Source organism: Bolinopsis microptera, chromosome 10, assembly GCF_026151205.1.
Source record: "Bolinopsis microptera isolate Bmic1 chromosome 10, MBARI_Bmic_1.0, whole genome shotgun sequence".
Classification (NCBI taxonomy): Eukaryota; Metazoa; Ctenophora; class Tentaculata; order Lobata; family Bolinopsidae; genus Bolinopsis; species Bolinopsis microptera.
The window spans coordinates 15,277,200-15,297,624 of NC_087081.1; the positions used below are offsets into that span (position 1 = coordinate 15,277,200).

The following is a 20,425-nucleotide window of genomic DNA, read 5'->3' on the forward strand; positions in this document are numbered from 1 at the left end:
CGACTAGAACGTTTTATGCTTATAAACGCAAGTCGTCTTACAAAAAATATTGGATAAGATTTTGATCTGATGAAATAAAACAATGTTGCTTATTCGACAGCTTATGGCAAGAAAAGCTTGGAAGCTTAAATCCCGTGGAAAACATTCGAACACGTAAACAATTGAAAGTGTCGTTATTTTTTGCTTCAAAAATGTTTATTATAATTGATTGTGGTCTTTTTTATCCTGTTGGGTTTAAACCTTCTTTCTATTTTAGCAATGTATGTTATTACATAGAGCACTTTCATCGACCTTAACACGATTTTCTTATTCATTGTAAGTGAAATTTATCTTCATTTTTTCGATATTCTGGCAGTGTCCAAGTAGCTGATCCACCAAGGGTATGCATTAGAGCGGTCAACTTTATAGGGTTAGAGTACATTTACGGACTTAAATCTTTGCTTCAACCCTATGGCCGGGGGTGATGCAACGTCAATTAATGTCAGTATTCCATAAAAACCCCAAACTGACATTGACATTAATTGACATTAATTGACATTAATTGACATTAATTGACATTAATTGACATTAATTGACATTAATTGACATTAATTGACATTAATTGACATTAATTTGTCTTGAAATTTGAGATTATCATTATTCGATAGATATTCACGTCTATGTAAGTTAGACCGGTTAAAAAAAAAACAAAATGTCCTTGAATAATTATGATTATGTTCTTATCTGTTGATCCTGAGGTTCAAAGACCACCAAAAAAAATTTAGCTTCCAACTCTTCCATCTTCGGTCCCCACCGGCCACGCCCATATTTTATTGGTTTCTTATACAGGTAAAATATCTAGAATCGGCTTTTTTAGCATGAAGGAGTAATGTTAGCTGTTTAAGATTCGTTATTCAAATATAAATGTCATGAAGGCATTTCGTTTAATGTGGGTTTTAAGTTCTGATGATGTTGAGAACCACGCCCTTGGATGGCCACGCCCATTTAAGAAAATTAAATTTCGGGAAACCGTATTATTTTAGTTTTATTGTTTAATGATCTGAATTTTTTTCACATTTCACATTTCCATATGTGATAGTAGTGAATAAATTGATGATATAAACGTTCTAAAGTGCTAAAAATATGGTAGAACTACATAATCTCTGGTCGAAAAATATCGTGTCAATTAATGTCAGTATTCCAAAATTTTGCAAAACTGACATTGACATTAATTGACATTAATTGACATTAATTGACATTAATTGACATTAATTGACATTAATTGACGTTGCATTCCCCCCCTATGGCCTAAAGTTGTCTTCCCTATACTAATGTTTACCGTTAGTAGGTGAGCTTCTTGGATACTACCCCAATATCTGACTTCTTTTTATGAGACTGTGGAGCCGAATTTTAGTTTTAGCTTTATCAGTGACGTTTTAAGTGTTGTACAGTACTAGTGGTATTCTCCAGTACACAGCTTCTGTATCATGTTTTCCTCGGCAATGAGAAAACGTGGAAGTTGCGTGTTACAAAATACTGTACTCTCACATCATGTAACGTTTTTAGTCTAAAGCGTACATTAATTGATGCTTAATGATTTCAGTTTGAAGTCAGCAAGTTTGCGGCAATTCGTCTCACAATCTAGAACACCTGCCCAAAAGATAGCAAGTGCACCTACACAAAAGATAGCAAGTGCACCTACACAAAAGATAGCAAGTGCACTTACACCAAAGATAGCAAGTGCACCTATTTTACCACTGATAGTTCCTACGGCTGATATTTCCACCTCAGCTACAGTTCTTATGGCCCAAGACGAGGTACCTAGCTACTTTTTATTCAGAACTGAGCATATTATCCTTTTTAAAAGGATGTGGTAGAATTCTTTGATATTCCCATAAATTATGTAATTCTTAGAATGCAACGTTATTGAGGATTCAAATTTCATAATTTCATCAGGTGACAGAATCTCTATCCAAAATGGAAATTTCCCCAATCTACACATCGGATAAAAATGGCAGCGATGAGAAGGGTGAAGGAACCGAAGATAGCCCGTTCAAAACGCCACTCCAAGCCATGAGACACTGGGGGAAGGTACGTATTTTGCTAGTACCTCGTGCGCTATTGCTAGTTTTGGAGATTTGTTTGTATTGTACGCATCAAACGTTCAGTATCCATCGCGAAATTTTAGGACGAAGTTTTGCGCGATATTTGCGCGGCGTTGAATAAGCATGTTATTTATATTATATTCATTTACTTTTTAATGATAACCTATCTTTTCAGACCCCATTCCCGACCATATTTGTAGACAGCAAAGTAGAGGGCGAGCAGTTTAGCGTCATATCCCAAGCTCAGATGAAGAAACTCACCAAAGTCTACCAACGTGAGGTATTTTTCTCGATTATCTAATTTTAATTCTTCCAGCGGTCAAGTTTCCACTCCTTGGTGTACACATCCATTACGGCTCCCTATAAATTTACAAATTTATCATGTTTATGACTGAAAATTCTTCGTGCAGGCTAACAAGACTGACAACAAAGCCAAGAAAGAAGCCGAAGAGGCTGCTAAAAGGGCAGCTAATCTTGAAGAAAGTAAGAGTATTACCATATCCGAGGATCCCTCACTTCCAACTGCCACAGCTTCTAAGATCACCAACCTTGAGCAATACAGGGGACAACGCGTCAAAGTTAGTAACATGAACTCAACAAAACCACCAAGCCTAATTATTTTCTCAACAGCCACTAAAGCACGAGATGTAAATGTAAAAAACAATTTAGCATCGCCAACAGTTCTTGTCCCATTCACCGAAGGCCTTGTTCCGGTGTAATTCCTGTGTCTGGAGCCTGTTGTTAATAAAGTAACTAAGTATGTGTGATTTTTTTGAGATGTGGCTGAAATTTCAAATTTTAATTGTTCGGTGATTAATGGCACATTCTCCAAACTCCTGCTCCGACTAGATTATTGCTAGTTAGGATCCTTAATGTTTGGTAGATTAATAATGTCCGTTTGAGGGTTCCATTTGTTATTGATTGAACTCATAGAGGGCACTGACATTTCTACTTAAAAATCATCATTGAAATCGAAAGATCAATAATAAAACTCAAAACTCTTCTAAAATTGTACTTATGTATATATATGGACACGTTCATTGAAGTTTGAGGATATTGGTAAATTTCTAAAATAGCGTTTTCGACGATAGTGGCTTAATTTTAGCATCTATTAATCTAGCGTGTTCATAAGTTCTGAACATTAGCCACGTGACCCATACTCCCATATGCACTGCTCAGAAATAAAATGTATTGCTTTTAGGCACTATAATTTAAAAAATGTCACATTTTTGTGACATTGTTTACCATAGCTGCCCAATTATCATTCCTTGGTCTGAAATATAGTAGATTAGGTCAATCTAACAATTATGATACAACATTGGTTAAAGGGCACGGATCGAACGGCTTTAAGGCAATATTTCGTACACTTTGTCACACTCAGAATACAAGACCTCTTTTTTACTGTGAGGTGTCCTCAAAACCCTTTCAACTCATTATTTGATGGTTCTTCTGCCAATCATAGCCCTAAAATATGTTGTTTTGAAAAGTTAGCAAATACATGCACTTGGTTATTGGGAAATGATGTAAATTCTGTCACATTATATAGAATTTGAAATTCTGGGTGAATTTCCGAAATCATTTATATCTGATTTTGGTTTGGAAGGCGGGAAAACTCTATATAAGGACGATACACGGATACAGTTGATTCAAGTATAGGGCAGTTTATGTAAACATCGTCACAAAATGATACGACATCGTAAATATGTTACATTTTGCGGGGAAAATCTCTATAAGGACGATACACGGATACAGTTGATTCAAATATAGGGCAGTTGATGTAAACATCGTCACAAAATGACATCGTAAATAGGTTAAATTTGGAAAAAATGATTATAGAATGAAATAGTCTGTGATTAACATATTACATACATTATAAAATGGGCAGGGGTTTTTATAATTCCTGTATCTCTGTATTAAAGTATTAATCATTTCGGACTGTAATTAGGACTGTTCACGTGAAAGAAATTGTATCTAAATTTTACAATGACGTACTCGTATGTGACGAAATTTACATTTCTTGACCCTATTTTGAAGAACCATACCTCGGTTAGAATTCAATGTTCTTCCAGGAATTATTAGTTGGTTATTGTTTAGCAAATTATAACTCAAGTTTAACAATGCTGAGTTTAATTTTACTAAGTTACTGAAATGTGACGAAATTTACTTTTCCTGCCCCAACAGTATAATTTCAATGCGATGAAAAATTGGCATGGGTTTCTAAATTTCCTGTATAAATCCATTCTAACTATAATAAGGACTAATGATATGAAAGAAAATCTATCAAAATTTTAAAATGACGTATGTGACGAAATTTACATTTCTTGCCCCTATTTTGAAGAAACATACCTCGGTTAAAATTTAATTTTCTTCCAGGAATTATTGGTTGGTTATTGTTCAGCAAATTAGAACTCAAGTTTAACAATGCTGAGTTTAATTTTACTAAATTACTGAAATGTGACGAAATTCACTTTTCCTGCCCCAACAGTATAGTTTCAATGTGATGAAAAATTGGCATGGGTTTCTATATTTCCTGTGTAAATCCATTCTAACTATAATAAGGACTGTTGATACGAAAGAAAATCTATCTAACTAATGCAATGGCTGATGTGACGAAATTTACATTTCTTGCCCCCTATTTTGAAGAATCATACCTCGAATAGGATATAATTTTACTTTATCACCATACCTATGTCGATAAACTAGTTATTTTGCCAACAAATAGCAAATAAAGTTACCATATTTTTTTGTGACGAAATTTACAAATTTTTACCATGTTCAGGTGTTGAAATTTTGCCAATGTTAACATATCACTGCCATATAATAATTTATATGGCCGGCGTGTGGTTGAAATATTGTTAATTGATCCATAGTACGTAATATATGGTGTTTAAGTTGGTATACTAATATTTACTCAATTTCACACATGTTGAGATATCATACAAATGTATGTGACAAAGTTTACCCATTTCTGCCTTCTGTATTTGTATTTGCCTGTAACAATGAAATATGTGAACAATTCCAAACACATTCAGCTCACAAAATAATGCTAGACTATTCGGCATTTCTTGTCAGGATGTCATAAACATTAAACATCCCTCATATAAATTTCTTAAATGTGTGACAGAGTTTACATGGTGCTACCATTTAACGAAAAAAGTCGCTAAATATGTAGATAATAGTCATATGCAACTAACCTATAAATTTGAAATTCGAAAATTTGGTCAAACACGGCAACAAGGGGTCCATATAAACTCTGTCACGTTTTTATAGTGTGACAAAGTTCACAACTCACTGCCGCGCCGGCCGCATTTAAGTGATATCTTATCGTCTGATAAAGATATCGTTATGCGACAAAGTTTATCTAGAGGATGAAACGATTATCCTAACCATTGAGGGTTTATATAGTTTTATAGTGTGACACATTTTACATCATCGTGCCATTTAGTAGGGTCACTAATATTTACCAATATCCTCAAACTTCAATGAACGTGTCCATATATTAAACGGAGGCCAAATAGTTACTAAAATGTTTACAAATAAGAATTAGACATATATCAACATTGCCATAATTCGGCACTTGTATCTCTGTATCCTTAGCCACTAAATGTTAAGCACCTTCAACATGTCTATTGTCTGGTCGCAACCGCTGTAGGCCTTATTCCGATCTAATTCCTGTGTCTTTAGCCCGTGCAAGTTAATAACAATCACAAAATATACCCAATCTGGGGGGAATGCAACGTCAATTAATGTCAGTATTCCATGAAAACCCCAAACTGACATTGACATTAATTGACATTAATTGACATTAATTGACATTAATTGACGTTGCATTCCCCCCCCCCCCCCCCCCCCCCCCAATCTCAAGAGTCAAGAACTACCTTAATCTTACGTCAGGTGTACGGATGGGTACACAGACTACGAAGGCAAGGAAAGAACATGGCATTTGTCGTCCTCCGTGATGGAACCGGATTTTTACAGTGCATTCTCTCTGACAACCTCTGTAAGACTTATGAAGCCCTCCTCTTGGCTACTGAGTCATCCGTTCAGATTTTCGGTGAGTTTCAAAGTTTTTAACACTTTTTTTCCAGGAGATTGTCATAGTCAATTCCAAACTCCTGCTCCGACTAGATTATTGCTAGTTAGGATCCTTAATGTTTGGTAAATAAATAATGTCCGTTTGAGGGTTCCATTTATTATAGATCGAACTCATAGAGGTCAATAACACTCTGATCATCTCAGGATCGAGTTAAGATAACTTGACTACACCAGAATTAATTTGTATTATTGTTCCACAAACCAGTGTTATTTCTAGAAAGATATTGGCTTTGAAATGACAATGTTCAATCTTAATCTAACCTGAGATGGTATTCAGGAACATTGAAAGAAGTTCCAGAAGGTAAGAATGCTCCTGGAGGTCACGAACTAGCCGCTGATTACTGGGAGATTGTTGGGCGCTCACCCGCCGGCGGGATTGATAACGTGCTCAACGTGGAATCTAACTCAGGTTGGTTATTAGTTTGTGAAGTCATCAAATGGTAAGAATACACGTATGTTTAAACTCCAGTATCCTGATTTGGTGTTCGGTTATTTCTCCGAACGTCGCAACATTTACTGGAAGAGCACTTGCACACAGCTTCTGTATCATGTTTTCCTCGGCAATGAGAAAACGTGGAAGTTGTGTGTACAAAGTACTGTACTCTCAATCAAATGAGATGACAAAATGTGCCTAACTTTCTGATTATTTACCTTAAATTACCTCTAAATTACAAATCTGCACCTCCTTCAGACGTCATGTACCAGAACAGACATCTCTGGATTCGCGGAGAAAACATGAGCAAGATACTGAAAGTGAGGCACGCCACAATCAAAGCTTTCCGAGATCACTACTACGACAGAGACTATGTGGAGGTATGTGAAGCTAATTAGACCACGTAACTTGTCGCACGTGGTGAAATAACTGATGAAAACTTGGACCGATCTCGTCCCATGGTCATCAAGTAAAATCCAACCCGTCCAGGTGACTCCACCGACAATGGTACAGTGTCAAGTTGAAGGCGGATCGACCCTATTTAAATTCGACTATTTTGGTGAGGAAGCCTATTTGACCCAGTCATCCCAACTTTACCTGGAGACTTGTATCCCCGCCCTTGGCAGTAAGTAATCACTTATCTAGACTCTAGGAAATGTAGCTTTCTTTGAATATAAAGATTACATTTTTGTCTCAGAGAATATTTTCAACAAAGTATTATGTACTGAGTTAAAACTTAAATGAACTCAGCATAACATGAAATGAACTCATCGCAGTTCCTAAAAAGTCGACCTATTACCCTAAAAATAAACAACATTTATTTCAGATGTGTATTGTATAGCACAGAGTTACCGAGCAGAGAGTTCACACACCAGAAGACATTTATCAGAATTTACTCACATTGAGGGAGAGTTACCTTTTATAACATTTGAACAGGTAGTGTTTTGTTAAATTTGGGGGGAGGGGGGGGGGGGGCTTTCAGAATTTATCCATAAATATTTTGCTCAAGCTCTCCAAACTCCTGCTCCGACTAGATTATTGCTAGTTAGGATCCTTAATGTTTGGTAGATTAACAGTGTCCGTTTGAGGGTTCCATTTGTTATAGATTGAACTCATAGAGGGCACTGACATTTGAACCAAAAATAATTATTGAAACTGAAAGATTTATGGTGTTTCACCGCCACTCGCCATTTATTCCAAAGATTTTGGGTAATTTCCATATCTCTCCCGCTATTTAACTTTTTTCAAACTTAAATCAAAGTCTTATTCGAATATGTCATCGTAATCTAGTAAAGTTTTGTAACAAATTTTATCTTCAGCTCTTGCAAGCGTTGGAAGACCTAGTCTGCGACACTGCCGAGCGGATCATGACCTCTAAACACAGCCAACTTGTCCTGGATATCAACCCCAACTTCAAGGTTCCTCAGCGTCCCTTTAAGAGAATGGACTACCGAGATGCTCTTCAGTATTGCAAAGAACACGATATCAAAAAGGAGGACGGTGAGTAAAGTTTGATTAGAGAACTTAACTTTGACAAAACTGAAATTCGTCTTGAGGTTTTGCTGAGGGATTCGTTCAAACATTACACCAGTAAGATTATGGCCGTTTTAGATTCTTCCCCTACTCAATCACTGAAACATAGCTATTGTGTAGAAATGATACTACCGCAAGTATTTGGTGATAGCTTATTTTCCAAACTCCTGCTCCGACTAGATTATTGCTAGTCAGGATCCTTAATGTTTGGTAGATTGATAATGTCCGTTTGAGGGTTCCATTTCCTATAGATCGAACTCATAGAGGGCACTGACATTCTCAGAACTAAAAATCGTCATTGAAACTGAAATATTAATTGTAATACGGCAAAAACTCTTCTAAGAATATAAACAAAAGGAACCAACAACGTTATATTCCCAGGAACTCATTTCGAGTTTGGTGACGACATCCCGGAAGCCCCAGAACGAAAAATGACGGACATGATTGGAGAACCGATCCTTTTGTGTCGTTTCCCTAAAGCAATGAAATCATTCTATATGCAGGTCAGTCGCAAACTGAATTTCAAAACTAATCTAGAGAACCCAGAGAGATTCTCCTGAAGCTGAAAATTTTGGCAGTTTGATGGTTGCTTATTCTCCAAACTCCTGCTGGGGGGGATGCAACGTCAATTAATGTCAGTATTCCATAAAAACCCCAAACTGACATTGACATTAATTGACATTAATTGACATTAATTGACATTAATTGACATTAATTGACATTAATTGACATAAATTTGTCTTGAAATTTGAGATTATCATTATTCGATAAATATTCAAGATATTCACGTCTATGTAAGTTAGACCGGTTCAAAAAAACAAAATGTCCTTGAATAATTATGAGTATGTTCTTATCTGTTGATCCTTAGGTTCAAAGACCACCAAAAAAAATTTCAGCTTTGAACTCATCCATCTTCGGTCCCCACCGGCCACGCCCATATTTTATTGGTTTCTTATACAGGTAAATTATCTAGAATCGGCTTTTTTAGTATGAAGGAGAAATTTTAGCTGTTTAAGATTCGTTATTCAAATATAAATGTCATGAAGGCATTTCGTTTAATGTGGGTTTTAAGTTCTGATGATGTTGAGAACCACGCCCTTGGATGGCCACGCCCATTTAAGAAAATTAAATTTCGGAAAACCGTATTATTTTAGTTTTATTGTTTAATGATCTGAATTTTTTCACATTTCACATTTCCATATGTGATAGTAGTGAATAAATTGATGATATAAACGTTCTAAAGTGCTAAAAATATGGTAGAACTACATAATCTCTGGTCGAAAAATATCGTGTCAATTAATGTCAGTATTCCAAAATTTTGCAAAACTGACATTGACATTAATTGACATTAATTGACATTAATTGACATTAATTGACGTTGCATCCCCCCCCCCCCCTCCTGCTCCGACTAGATTATTGCTAGTTAGGATCCTAGACGTTTGGTAGATAGACAATGTCCGTTTGAGGGTTCCATTTCTTATAGATTGAACTCATAGAGGGCATATACATTATACAATTAAACTAAAATTCATCATTAAGACTGAAAGATACGTCATCGTCACTCATCATTTATCTCAAAAAACTACATGCCTGTCAATCAAACACTTGCTTCAAATGTTTATCTATTATCAATTAAATGTCATTATTTCGAGCTCTCTAGAATAGCTTACAAACCAACCAACCAACTAAACTACCCAACTAAACTACCCAACTAAACGACTCAACTAAACTACCCAACTAAACTACCCAACTAAACTACCCAACTAAACTACTCAACTAAACTACCCAATTAAACTACCCAACTAAAATACCCAACTACCCAACTAAACTGCCCAACTAAACTACCCAACTAAACTACCCAACTAAACTACCCAACTAAACTACACAACTAAACTACCCAACTAAACTACTCAACTAAACTACTCAACTAAACTATTCAACTAAACTACCCAACTACCCAACTAAACTACCCAACTAAACTACCCAACCAACTACCCAACAAACTACCCAACTAAACTACCCAACTAAACTACCCAACTAAACTACCCAACTAAACTACCCAACTAAACTACTCAACTAAACTACCCAATTAAACTACCCAACTAAAATACCCAACTACCCAACCAACTACCCAACAAACTACCCAACTACCCAACTAAACTAAACTACCCAACTAAACTGATGGTACGTTTCAGCCAGATTTAGCGGACCCCATAGTTACCGAGTCTGTAGATTTACTACTGCCAAATGTGGGGGAGATTATCGGGGGCAGCATGAGGATATACGACGAGAAGGAGCTTGATGCTGGCTTCAAAAGAGAAGGTAGGTCACGTTTAGTGCTCACATGTTGTTTTTAAAAGTACCTATGTAATGTATGTATGTAATTATTCTGATATTTGGCTGAATTTTGAAATTTTGGTTGTTAGCTGAGCAATGGCTCATTCTCCAAACTCCTGCTCCGACTAGATTATTGCTAGTTAGGATCCTTAATGTTTGGTAGATTAACAGTGTCGGTTTGAGGGTTCCATTTGTTATAGATTGAACTCATAGAGGGCACTTACATTCCTCATTGAAACCGAAAGATTAATAAGAAGACACTAAACTCTTCTAGTTAAACGCAAACAGAGGCCAAATAGTTACTAAAACGTTTGCAAATAACAATTAGACGTATATCAATATTGCCGTAATTTGGCACTTGATCGGGAATTACCTCCACCTAAATTCCTCCTGTTCCAGGAATTTCGCCCGACAACTATTACTGGTATGTGGACCAGAGGAAGTACGGGACAACCCCTCACGGTGGATATGGTCTAGGCTTGGAGAGGTACCTTATGTGGCTGCTAAACTCCAACAACGTCCGAGAAACTTGTCTTTATCCTAGAACCGCAGACCGGTGTAAACCTTAGTTAATTGATTAGTTAATTTTAAGTGTTAGGATTTGATGTGGTTTTATTAGGTCTTGGTATATCGATATCTCTCATGGTGATTAGTTTTAGGAAAAGTTCTTGATTTGATCTTAATCTGTCCAAAGTAGAAGGTTTTTTGAACGAAGAAGATTTGTTAATTTTCCCTAATCTTTGATTGTTTTAACTGGAGACCCCAGTGAAATCTGTTAATTTCAACAATTTGATGAAACTTTTATACCCTTCGAATTTTCTGAGAGACGAGTCTAGATTGCAATCTGAATTTTCAGCCATATGCCATTGTTCATTTCAGCCATTGTTCATTTTCTGATCTGATTGGGGAAATAGATTGATACTTATTTAGTATGACTGACATTGAAATCAACATCAAGACATGAATATTTTATAACGAACAAAAATTATTTCCGCTCATAACCATTTGTATTAAAACAACTATCTGGAATATCAAAGAGTTTGTTAGAGCGCCGCGCGTACGTGTGTATTCTTGTTTTGCCACCACCCTGCAGTCTGGATTTTTTCGTAGTTAAATTGTAGTTACTGATGGTTCAAATTTTATCAAACAAGTAATTTTGAGTTGTAAAAATATGGTGTGAATATTTATTCGAAATAAAATTGTATTTCACTTGTTTTCAAATTCGGTTCAGAAAATATGGTAGCCGAAAGTCTTGTAGCGTGATGCACTACTCGCGCGGCACCCGACTACTATGAGCCTAGGGCTCATGGTAGTCGGGTGACACGCACAACAACAAGCGATAAGATTTATCGCTCTGTCAACGAGCGATAATTAGCTCCTTATCGCTCGTGCGCGTCGTCACTTCTGGTACAGTTGCGCATCGTATCGTACTCGATGCTAGCCAAAGAGCTTTAATACTTCGGTTGACATACGTTGCATGCCACTTTTCGAGCGCGCCGCCGAAGGCGGATATTGGGATACGAAACAAGTATCAATACTTTGGTTTTAGCGTGTTACATCTACTAAGGTTAAGCTCACCGGCCTTTTCACCTGATATGACAGAAATTCACAAACTTTCCAGAGTTACTCTATGGATAAAGTGCAGGTTGGATTGGAAGTCTACAAACACTCAGTCCACAATACTTACCACGAACCATACAAATTTTGGGCTGCTCTCTCGACGGATGTTACTCGTCTAAATTTCTTCGAAGTTGGAAGTAGCGCGCGCCGCTTTCTTCTCGAAATGTGGCCCGACGACAAGTGCTACGAAGTAGCGCGCTCCGGGCCAGACCATTAACAATGGTCAAGCTGCTCCCGAGTAGAGTTTCCAACGTATAATACCAAACAGTCAAACACATGGACATGTCTTCACAAAATTTTCAGAATTGAGCAATCGGGAAGAACTTACTGGGCCGCGCTCAGCCTGTCATTCCGCCAAATCTTTATTCCGCCAAATCTTTATACTCAATATCTATTTGTTTGAAGAAAATTGTGCTGGCCGAAATTAGCGCTAAAAAACCATCCTACAGTCGGCACGCGCGGCTCACTGTCGCTGCACGATGGCGCACTACCTACTACCAGGACGCGCGCCGAGTTGGACTCGTCGACGGTCAAATATATGGAACAGATATTTTACGAGTATCACCCGTTAATGGTTAAAAAATTCTCACAGTCTCTAGAAAACGATGGTACAAAAATTTTTAAAATCCGAGCAAGTTTATTTTTATCGTGCACCGCCTAGTATTATATTAACAATTAAGTAAAGGAGTTAAGAAGGCAAGGGGGTCTGGCGGATGCTGACGTCATTAGGGGGGTGTGGGTCACTCAATGTTCTACAGAAATACGTTAAAATACGTAAAGTTTCCAATTAATAAGCCCAAAAAAATTGAATTTAGACCCTGTTAAATTTTGTTCGGAAAACGTCTAAAATTTGTCCGAAATACGCGCGCAGATCAAATTAACGCCGCGCATTTTGAATTCGTTGAATTTTCTGAGCGTTAAAATCGTTTTTACTCCACAGTGGAAATCGAAATACGCGAATTTTCGGCGACAAATACGTTTGCTTGAAACGCTACGTATTTAACAGCATTGCATGGTATGCCCCGCCCGGAATGAAAGGTTCTTAGTTGTCGGTCATCGGACCGTTTCAAGGCGTACAGTGCGAACCTTGAGCGACCTGATGTTGAAGTGGTCGTTGTAGACTTAGCTCACTACCTTTACATGCTCTCAGACAGAATAGGAGTCATGCTCATCAGACATATTATGTTCACTGCTATGCCGCTAATAAGCGCTTTTTCTTGAAAAGCCAACACGATAGTTGACGTTTGCGTCAACTCTCCTATTGTTGCCAACAGGCAACGTTACGCAACTGATTAAGCAAGGTAAAAAACCACTAAAAGTGTTAGCAAAACTATAGATGCGCAGAAATGTTTCATTGCTCAAGAGGATTAAGTTGATAGGAGTAAAAAAATTTGAATAGCCAAGTCGAAGTAATTTATAACTAAGTAAACTGTGAGATGAGTTCTCTTTCTAGGCGGGGATTCAGCCGTTTTTGAGTCGGTACGTAACAGCTGCATAACAATAGTCCTCGCTCGTTCATTTGGCCTGAATGTCTCAATCCTTTAGATTCAAATCTCAACTACATTGTTTAATCATCTAAAAGTTTCATTATCGTCGGTCTTGCACCGAGGGCTGAATTTGTCGACCTAACTAATTGTTTAATCTTCCAGCTCTCAGACTTTTGAAGTTTAGACTGTCCCTCATTATTTGCCAAACTTTGAAATTGTTGTTTTCTTGAGAACCAATAAAACTATGAAGGAGAGCTAAGTTCGAGCTAGAAGTAGAATATGAAACAATTGCACTGCCACACGTGAAATGTTTATCTGATGAGGGCGGTAGTAAACTGACCAGTACCACAGCTATAACAAACCATGTATGATTATAATTAAACCATATCATTAACAATAGGGGGGCCGACATCTTATTCTAACTAGCTAACCCAACTATAACCGTCCAAAAGCAGTCGAATAATCAATAGGCAGATCCAATCACGGTGAATATGGTATCGCAATGGCTTATACGAGAACCAGCCCATTTCGGACCCAGCTCACGTTTGTTATACTTATGTGACCACATGCCGAGAGCTCAAACATTTCTTAATATTATACTTTATAATACACAGCTACTTACTAAACTGTCATATGAACCCTAACAGTCCGGCTGTTAGGATGGCTAGAATCAACTTAATAGCACCAGAATGTGTGTGTGTCTGTGTGTCTGTCTGTGTGTAATTTCCGAACGGTTATACAAAAAAAACGGTAAGAGTTACGGGACTGGTTTTTTCGGTATAGTGCGGACAAAAATCTGATGAAGCCCATAAGCAAATTTTTTAAAAATCGGCCGGTGGTTTAATTGACGGTTTTGTACCACAAATGTTGCATAAAATAGCTTGAGCAGAACGGCAAGAGTTACGGGGCTTGCTCTCTATATCTCATTACTGTATAATATGTAGCTGCATTTAAGTAGCGTCATAATTGCGTTAGCCCGGGAAGATTCACTGTAATGTAATACCATAAGCTTATTAGGGGAGGGGGACTGTTAGTGTTTGGGGTCTGTTTGGACTGCAGAGAGAGAGAGTTCATACGACAATGTTATGCAGTTATGCGTGTTTTCAAATATAATATGCGGGTGTGGTGCGGAGTTAACAAGGGTTAATTTCTATAACGATTTAAATAAAAATAGAAAGCGGTTCAAGACGGGAGTGATGAGGTGTAATACTCGGTGTTCAGACCTTATGATCATGGAATGTCATGGTGCCTCATGGCTAATAATGACTTAATTAACCACAAGAAATAACTGATTATGAGATTATTGTTTAAGAAACTATTGGGTCACCTAATGCGGGTTTTGACTCAGCGGGTAATTACTCCTACCCTTTTTAACTGCGGCAGTGAAATCCCGGCCGAAGGCCGAGTTACACTAGTATCAAATATGGATCACATCACAAATGACACGTCGCTGATCCGAAACCGCAAGTTCCATTTAAAGTTTCTATCTCACCCATCCATCTTCAATATCCGAGACCGTAACTGTGGCCTTAATTTAACACATTAAACACGATACCCGCGCACTTTAGCTCAAACCTGATTATGTCTTTTCCTTTAAATCGGGTATAATTATACAAAAAGTAATTATTACACTGTAAACCTTATCTATCAGAAACCTATTAATGTTTCCTTGTTCTTAGTTTATTATAAGGACTAAAATAACTGTGATACCAATTACAAACTTTTGACTGTCGATGTGACAACGAATCACAGTGCTGTAATAGTGGCTATCCAATTAACAGAAACAAGAATTTTGACTCATTGAGGTTTCGCAAATAAAAATAGTCAAAGAAAATTATGAGCATGATTCGAAATTGTACTTATTAATGATTTTCATACAAGTTACAACAAAGTTGTCATGTTATGTATCCTGGGTTTGGACAGGTAAACAGGTTATGACATTTATATTGTGGAGCTGCAATGAGCAATCCCAACTTCATTCGATTTGAATTTGATGAAGCAAGCTTACATGTACAATTACATTTCTCTTCTTTTCAGCTAAATGAAAGTTGAGCCTCGCTTCACTATTTAGTGCCATATTCTCAAATCTCAATTCTCGTCACATTTATATCATGGTGCTAAGCTTACATTGAAATAATTTCAATGTTTTAGTTCGAGATTATTGATATTGACCAAGATTTCTTAATAATATTTTTTTCCAATCTTCAAATCTCCGATAAACGGGATTATGGAATTAATTAGTATTGAAATTGTCATTGGGGTTCAATGATTGTACAATTACAATTACAAAAAATTAATTACCTTATCGGTCATAGTAACTTTCACGCTGAAGACCTTAGCGTGAATAATTAAGTCCGTGAAAATAATGTCTGTGGCATTAAGGTCCGTGAATAATAAAGTCCGGTAATTATTTCCATTAATTTTAGTGTGTGTGTCCCTACATATGCGTAGATATGTGTGTAGCCGATTACTACATTAGTTTATTAGTATACTAGGACAAATATAATCACTCCTCAGTCACATTCTAGAATATAGCGAATATAGCGACCCAATTTATTTCAAAGATTGTCAATGATAGTCATCGAGAACATGTTATTTGGTAATATTTTTATTCAAAGATTTTTATTTAAGATATTAAATTTAGACATGTCCTATTTGAACTTGAACGAGTGTTATCTCCAAATATGTAACCTTCAAGGAAAAATCTTCGTTGGTTATCAACCAACAAACTGTTCATTCATGTTGTTGAATCAGATAATTGAGAAACTTTAATTTTCAAAAGAGTTTGAGAACACAACTAAATATTTACATAAATTGTAGAAACATTATTAAAATCAAATGTTTTTTACATCCAGAAAATGTTCTAGTCAAGCAAAAGAATTAAAAGTTATTGAGCTGCTAACGATTAATAGATTAATGATTAATCAAATCAACTTCGCTTAACGTAAACAAAACTATTGTATGAGTATCATGCTGTAGCCAAGTTAACCACTTTATGCTCTTTAATAGTAAAACATGCTTGCACAGATGGGAATAATTGACTGACGAACCATTTTAAATCAGAAAATGTCAAGAATGAAGAATTGGAAATGTCATTGTTCATGCCTAAAAGAAATAATCGCCCTTCTTATTGTGAAGTCAAGTCCTTGACTTGGTGAGTAGTGCAGGTTGCAAGCTTAGTCAGTGCAATTTTTGGTGATGTACTTCAAGAGTTCCACCGTTTCCCTCGTCATCGTAACACCGACAAGACTCCCTGAAAATATAAAGATTGTGTCATTAAATAACAGTATCCTGTGACTGAAAAGGTTTAACCCAACCATTTTAAGTAGTCAATAACCAACTATTATACTAACATCAACAAAATTGACTAAACCCCCAAAATTTGGACTAAGAATTATAGAGATATCACAATATGTTTACTTATGATTAATATAAAATTAATATAATATTTACTTTAACTTATGATTATTAAATTACCGCTAATTCCGTCCCACATGGTGATGAGTGAGTTAGCATCTTCTCTTGTGAACACCTTGTTTAGGTACCGCTTGGTATGTAGCATTGTCCACGGTCTTTCCTCTGAACACTCATCAGTGTCAATGTGCTTTAGAAACGTGATGAACTGGTCGGTTATCGTGAACCCGATCATCATCTCTGAAATATGCCAGTTTATTTATATAAATATGCCAGAGTGAATTGATTGAGATGAACAATAAAAGTTTCAGATTTTATATGTTATATTAAAAGGATAAAGATTCTCAGCATAGTTCATGATATGACGCACAGAGAATATTTTAAAAACATTTATCAAAATTTAAAATTTTTGAAACACCATATGCAATGATGGTCAAATTTGTTTACAAATGTTAAGTTGTTTGAGTAATAAAATTTTAATTTGATGTTATACCAGCTATGTTGTCCCAGCTAGAACGAAGCTGCTCAGCAACTTCTGAAGAGATCGTCGTGTTCACGTAGGTGTCCTGGGAGAAAAGATCCCAATCCCAACTTTGACTGGTCTGGTTGCATTGCTCCAACTGTTTCAGGGCCGTTTGAAGATTGTCAGCTGTTCTGTTCAAGTTTGTAGATACATTTTCCAGCTGTAGTTCCGTAGAGTTTAGCTTTTTTTGTGTCTGGTTCAGGGTCTGCTCAATGACCTCTTTTTCCTTAATTGTTTCCTCTAATGTCTGCTCGGATTCCTCCAAAGACTGCTGACATTCTGCCAATAAATGCTTAGTGGCCAAGAGCTCAGCTTCCTTACCACATTGATCAGGGATAAATTCTGTAACGGTTCCTGTTCTACTCTTCTTCAACATGTCCTCCCATTTCAGAACACGCACGTCCTCATTCTCATCTTCTATAGTAGAACACATACCAGCGTCAGCCATTCTTTTAATTTCTTCTCCAGACAGTTCCTTTGCGTAGACGTTGAGCTGCAACATCTCTCCACCAAATGCATGATCGGATCGGGTGAGATAGCTATCACCGTTTCCCAATGTGAAGCTATGGCCAGTTGGAATAGTGCTGCCAGGTGTCTGTAACGTACCTAAAAGTGCACCGTCAGCGTAGTATCTCATGGAGCGGGAGGAAGTGCTGAAAGTCAAACAAGCATGGAACCACGTTCCTTTAGATACTGAGAGTTTGCTTCTAACGTCCAGATGACATTTGGTTGCACAGTTGTAATGCCCGTTACTTTCATATCGCACTATATCAGCGCCGTAACTAAAAATTATAGTAGGAGGTGCACCATAAAAATAAACTTGCTCGGATTTTAAAAATTTTTGTACCATTGTTTTCTAGAGACTGTGAGAATTTTCACAATACCAAATTTGTCATACCTTTTTGGAAAGGTCAGTGAGTTTCGCCTAGGTGCCATATTTGATAGTGCGCGGCTTTTGGAGCAAATTTAGCTGTAAAAGTCGCGTAATTTGACCAAATTTTACCAAATTCGTTGATTTTTGTCGTATTATTTGGATATATCTTCAGTTCCTTGAATGAGATCATTCTGAAAATTGGCAACGACCTTCCAATAGGGCTTTTACAACTGTCCGAAAAATTTGGTGGATATCGGAGTTGATATAGTGATCAAAATGAGGCAAAATACGCTCTTTTTAGCTGTAAGTGTAACATAATGTCTAATGGTTGGATATGCTTTAAACTTTTCGGACACTTTCCTTGTAAGTCTATGAGTAAGCTCACCAATTTTTGTTGCAATCGGAGGTCGGGAAAGATACTTAATATCTCTTTGTTTTAAGAAAATTGTGCTGGCCGAAATTAGCGCTAAAAAACCATCCTACAGTCGGCACGCGCGGCTCACCGTCGATGGCGCACTACCTAATTATAGGCCATGTGCCCCAGTGGCGTAACGAAGGGCCCTGCTGACCCTGCTGTGCAGGGGGGCGCCGTCTTAGGGGGGCGCCAAATCGTCGTTTGAATGTGGGACAATTTCGAAAACTTAACTAAAGTACTAGCAAAACTGCGCGTTTTGCTCTAGATACACACTTTTTTAGAGATTTTTACCGGCGTATCTTCTAAAATCACCTAATTTGTTCAATTTTAGGGAGGGGCACCAAAAGGGGAGGGGGCGCCAACAGGGGGGCGCCTTTTCGGCTGGGGGGCGCCAACAGGCAACGTTACGCCACTGATGTGCCCGATCCAATGTCTCGTACCCAGCTGCAAACCGACATTTTGTTGGCAAAGGGGCTCATGTCTGAGCTAAACCGTATGTACGAGCCTCCGTCATCGGCAAATTCCAGTCCTTTGATTTGGTTGGAATAACTGATAGCTTTAACAGAGTGATATGATAACACCAGGTACACGAGCAGGGAGGGGATCATCATTCTCTGTAGTTCTGTCAATATCATTAAATTATATTGTTTGTTAAATGATTATTACCTTGAGAATGACAAATTTAGTCTTCCATAAATTTAGTCAAAATATTGACTAAAATTGTTGTAAACCAAATTTATTGAGACTAAATGTTCGGTGACTAATTTAAAAGCAGACCAAAATTTTAGTAGAGCATTATATGACATGAATATTATTGAGCTTAAATTGTTAATATTATTGAGCTTACATTATGAGTATTCTGTATTACACGTTGCACTTGTAATCCACTGCTTGTATGCTTTCACATTCACAATTACTTCCCATCTGACGTTAAACTTCAAATTACAACTTTATGTGCGGAATCGAAGAAAAAAAACTAAATAAATAATGGAAAAATAAAATGAATGGAATGGAAAATGGTCTCGAAAAGTCAAAAAATGTGACTAAAATTGTTGTAGACAAAAAAATTGTGAAATTTGTGACTAAAATTATGTTAACCAAATTTATGTGATCCAAATTTATTGGCCTTAAAGTAGTATTTTTTGGTATATTGACAAATTTGTATCGTCAAAATATGTTTGATGTGGCTCGATGTCAAAATTCGCAAAGTTACATTTTGTGTGTGTTTCCAAATATAAGCATATACACCATACAGTATACACTATACAGTATACATGCACAGTACAAACAGCTGTGATCACATAAAAGTTCCATAAAATCAATCCCGCTTAATTTCATGCTAGTTTGCATAGAGAGCCTCGGTGATAAGCACTCTCTCCGAGTTCATGGCTTAGTAACCAGGTATCCAACTTAGTAACCAGGTAGCCAGCTTAGTAACCAGGTAGCCGGCTTAGTAACCAGGTAACTAGCTTAGTAATCAGGTAACCAGCTTAGTAACCATGTAACCAGCTTAGTAATCAGGCAACCAGCTTGGTAACCAGGTAACCAGCTTGGTAGCCAGGTAACCAGCTTAGTAACCAGGTAACCAGCTTAGTAACCAGGTAACCAAC

The 20,425-nt window shown here is 37.1% G+C and overlaps 3 protein-coding genes across 5 annotated transcripts in view; 1 reads left to right on the forward strand and 2 right to left on the reverse strand.

The window, feature by feature from the left end:
- The window catches only part of LOC134821950 (asparagine--tRNA ligase, cytoplasmic-like), a 55,250-nt gene extending 44,067 nt beyond the window's left edge, over positions 1-11,183 (forward strand). For 2 of the 3 annotated variants that reach the window (XM_063832778.1, XM_063832779.1), the window contains exons 2-15: positions 255-315; positions 1,583-1,796; positions 1,936-2,070; positions 2,260-2,364; positions 2,495-2,662; positions 5,979-6,138; positions 6,457-6,588; positions 6,871-6,992; positions 7,102-7,237; positions 7,439-7,548; positions 7,932-8,112; positions 8,527-8,648; positions 10,341-10,467; positions 10,882-11,183. In XM_063832778.1, coding sequence (XP_063688848.1) covers positions 263-315; positions 1,583-1,796; positions 1,936-2,070; positions 2,260-2,364; positions 2,495-2,662; positions 5,979-6,138; positions 6,457-6,588; positions 6,871-6,992; positions 7,102-7,237; positions 7,439-7,548; positions 7,932-8,112; positions 8,527-8,648; positions 10,341-10,467; positions 10,882-11,051 — 1,935 coding nt within the window. In that variant the 5' untranslated portion in view covers positions 255-262 and the 3' untranslated portion in view covers positions 11,052-11,183. Of the gene's footprint in view, positions 1-7; positions 154-254; positions 316-1,582; positions 1,797-1,935; positions 2,071-2,259; positions 2,365-2,494; positions 2,663-5,978; positions 6,139-6,456; positions 6,589-6,870; positions 6,993-7,101; positions 7,238-7,438; positions 7,549-7,931; positions 8,113-8,526; positions 8,649-10,340; positions 10,468-10,881 lie in introns of those variants that run through there. The other variant, XM_063832777.1, reaches the window with a different exon arrangement.
- The window catches only part of LOC134822081 (1-phosphatidylinositol 4,5-bisphosphate phosphodiesterase beta-4-like), an 858,242-nt gene that overhangs the window by 402,863 nt on the left and 434,954 nt on the right, over positions 1-20,425 (reverse strand). The window lies entirely within an intron of this gene.
- Positions 16,373-17,986, reverse strand: LOC134821986 (uncharacterized). Its single transcript, XM_063832818.1, has 3 exons — positions 17,497-17,986; positions 17,067-17,243; positions 16,373-16,842 (listed from the first exon to the last, which is right to left on the reverse strand). Exons 1-3 carry the CDS (start codon positions 17,972-17,974, stop codon positions 16,766-16,768), a joined length of 732 nt encoding a protein of 243 aa, XP_063688888.1. The 5' UTR covers positions 17,975-17,986; the 3' UTR covers positions 16,373-16,765.

Coding starts and splice junctions, on each gene's coding strand:
- LOC134821986 (XM_063832818.1), bottom strand. CDS start 17,974: ATGGCTGACGCTGGTATGTGTTCTACTATAGAAGATGAGAATGAGGAC. Junction 17,244..17,496: donor TAGCTGGGACAACATAGCTG/GTATAACATCAA, acceptor GGCATATTTCAG/AGATGATGATCGGGTTCACG. Junction 16,843..17,066: donor CATGTGGGACGGAATTAGCG/GTAATTTAATAA, acceptor TTATATTTTCAG/GGAGTCTTGTCGGTGTTACG.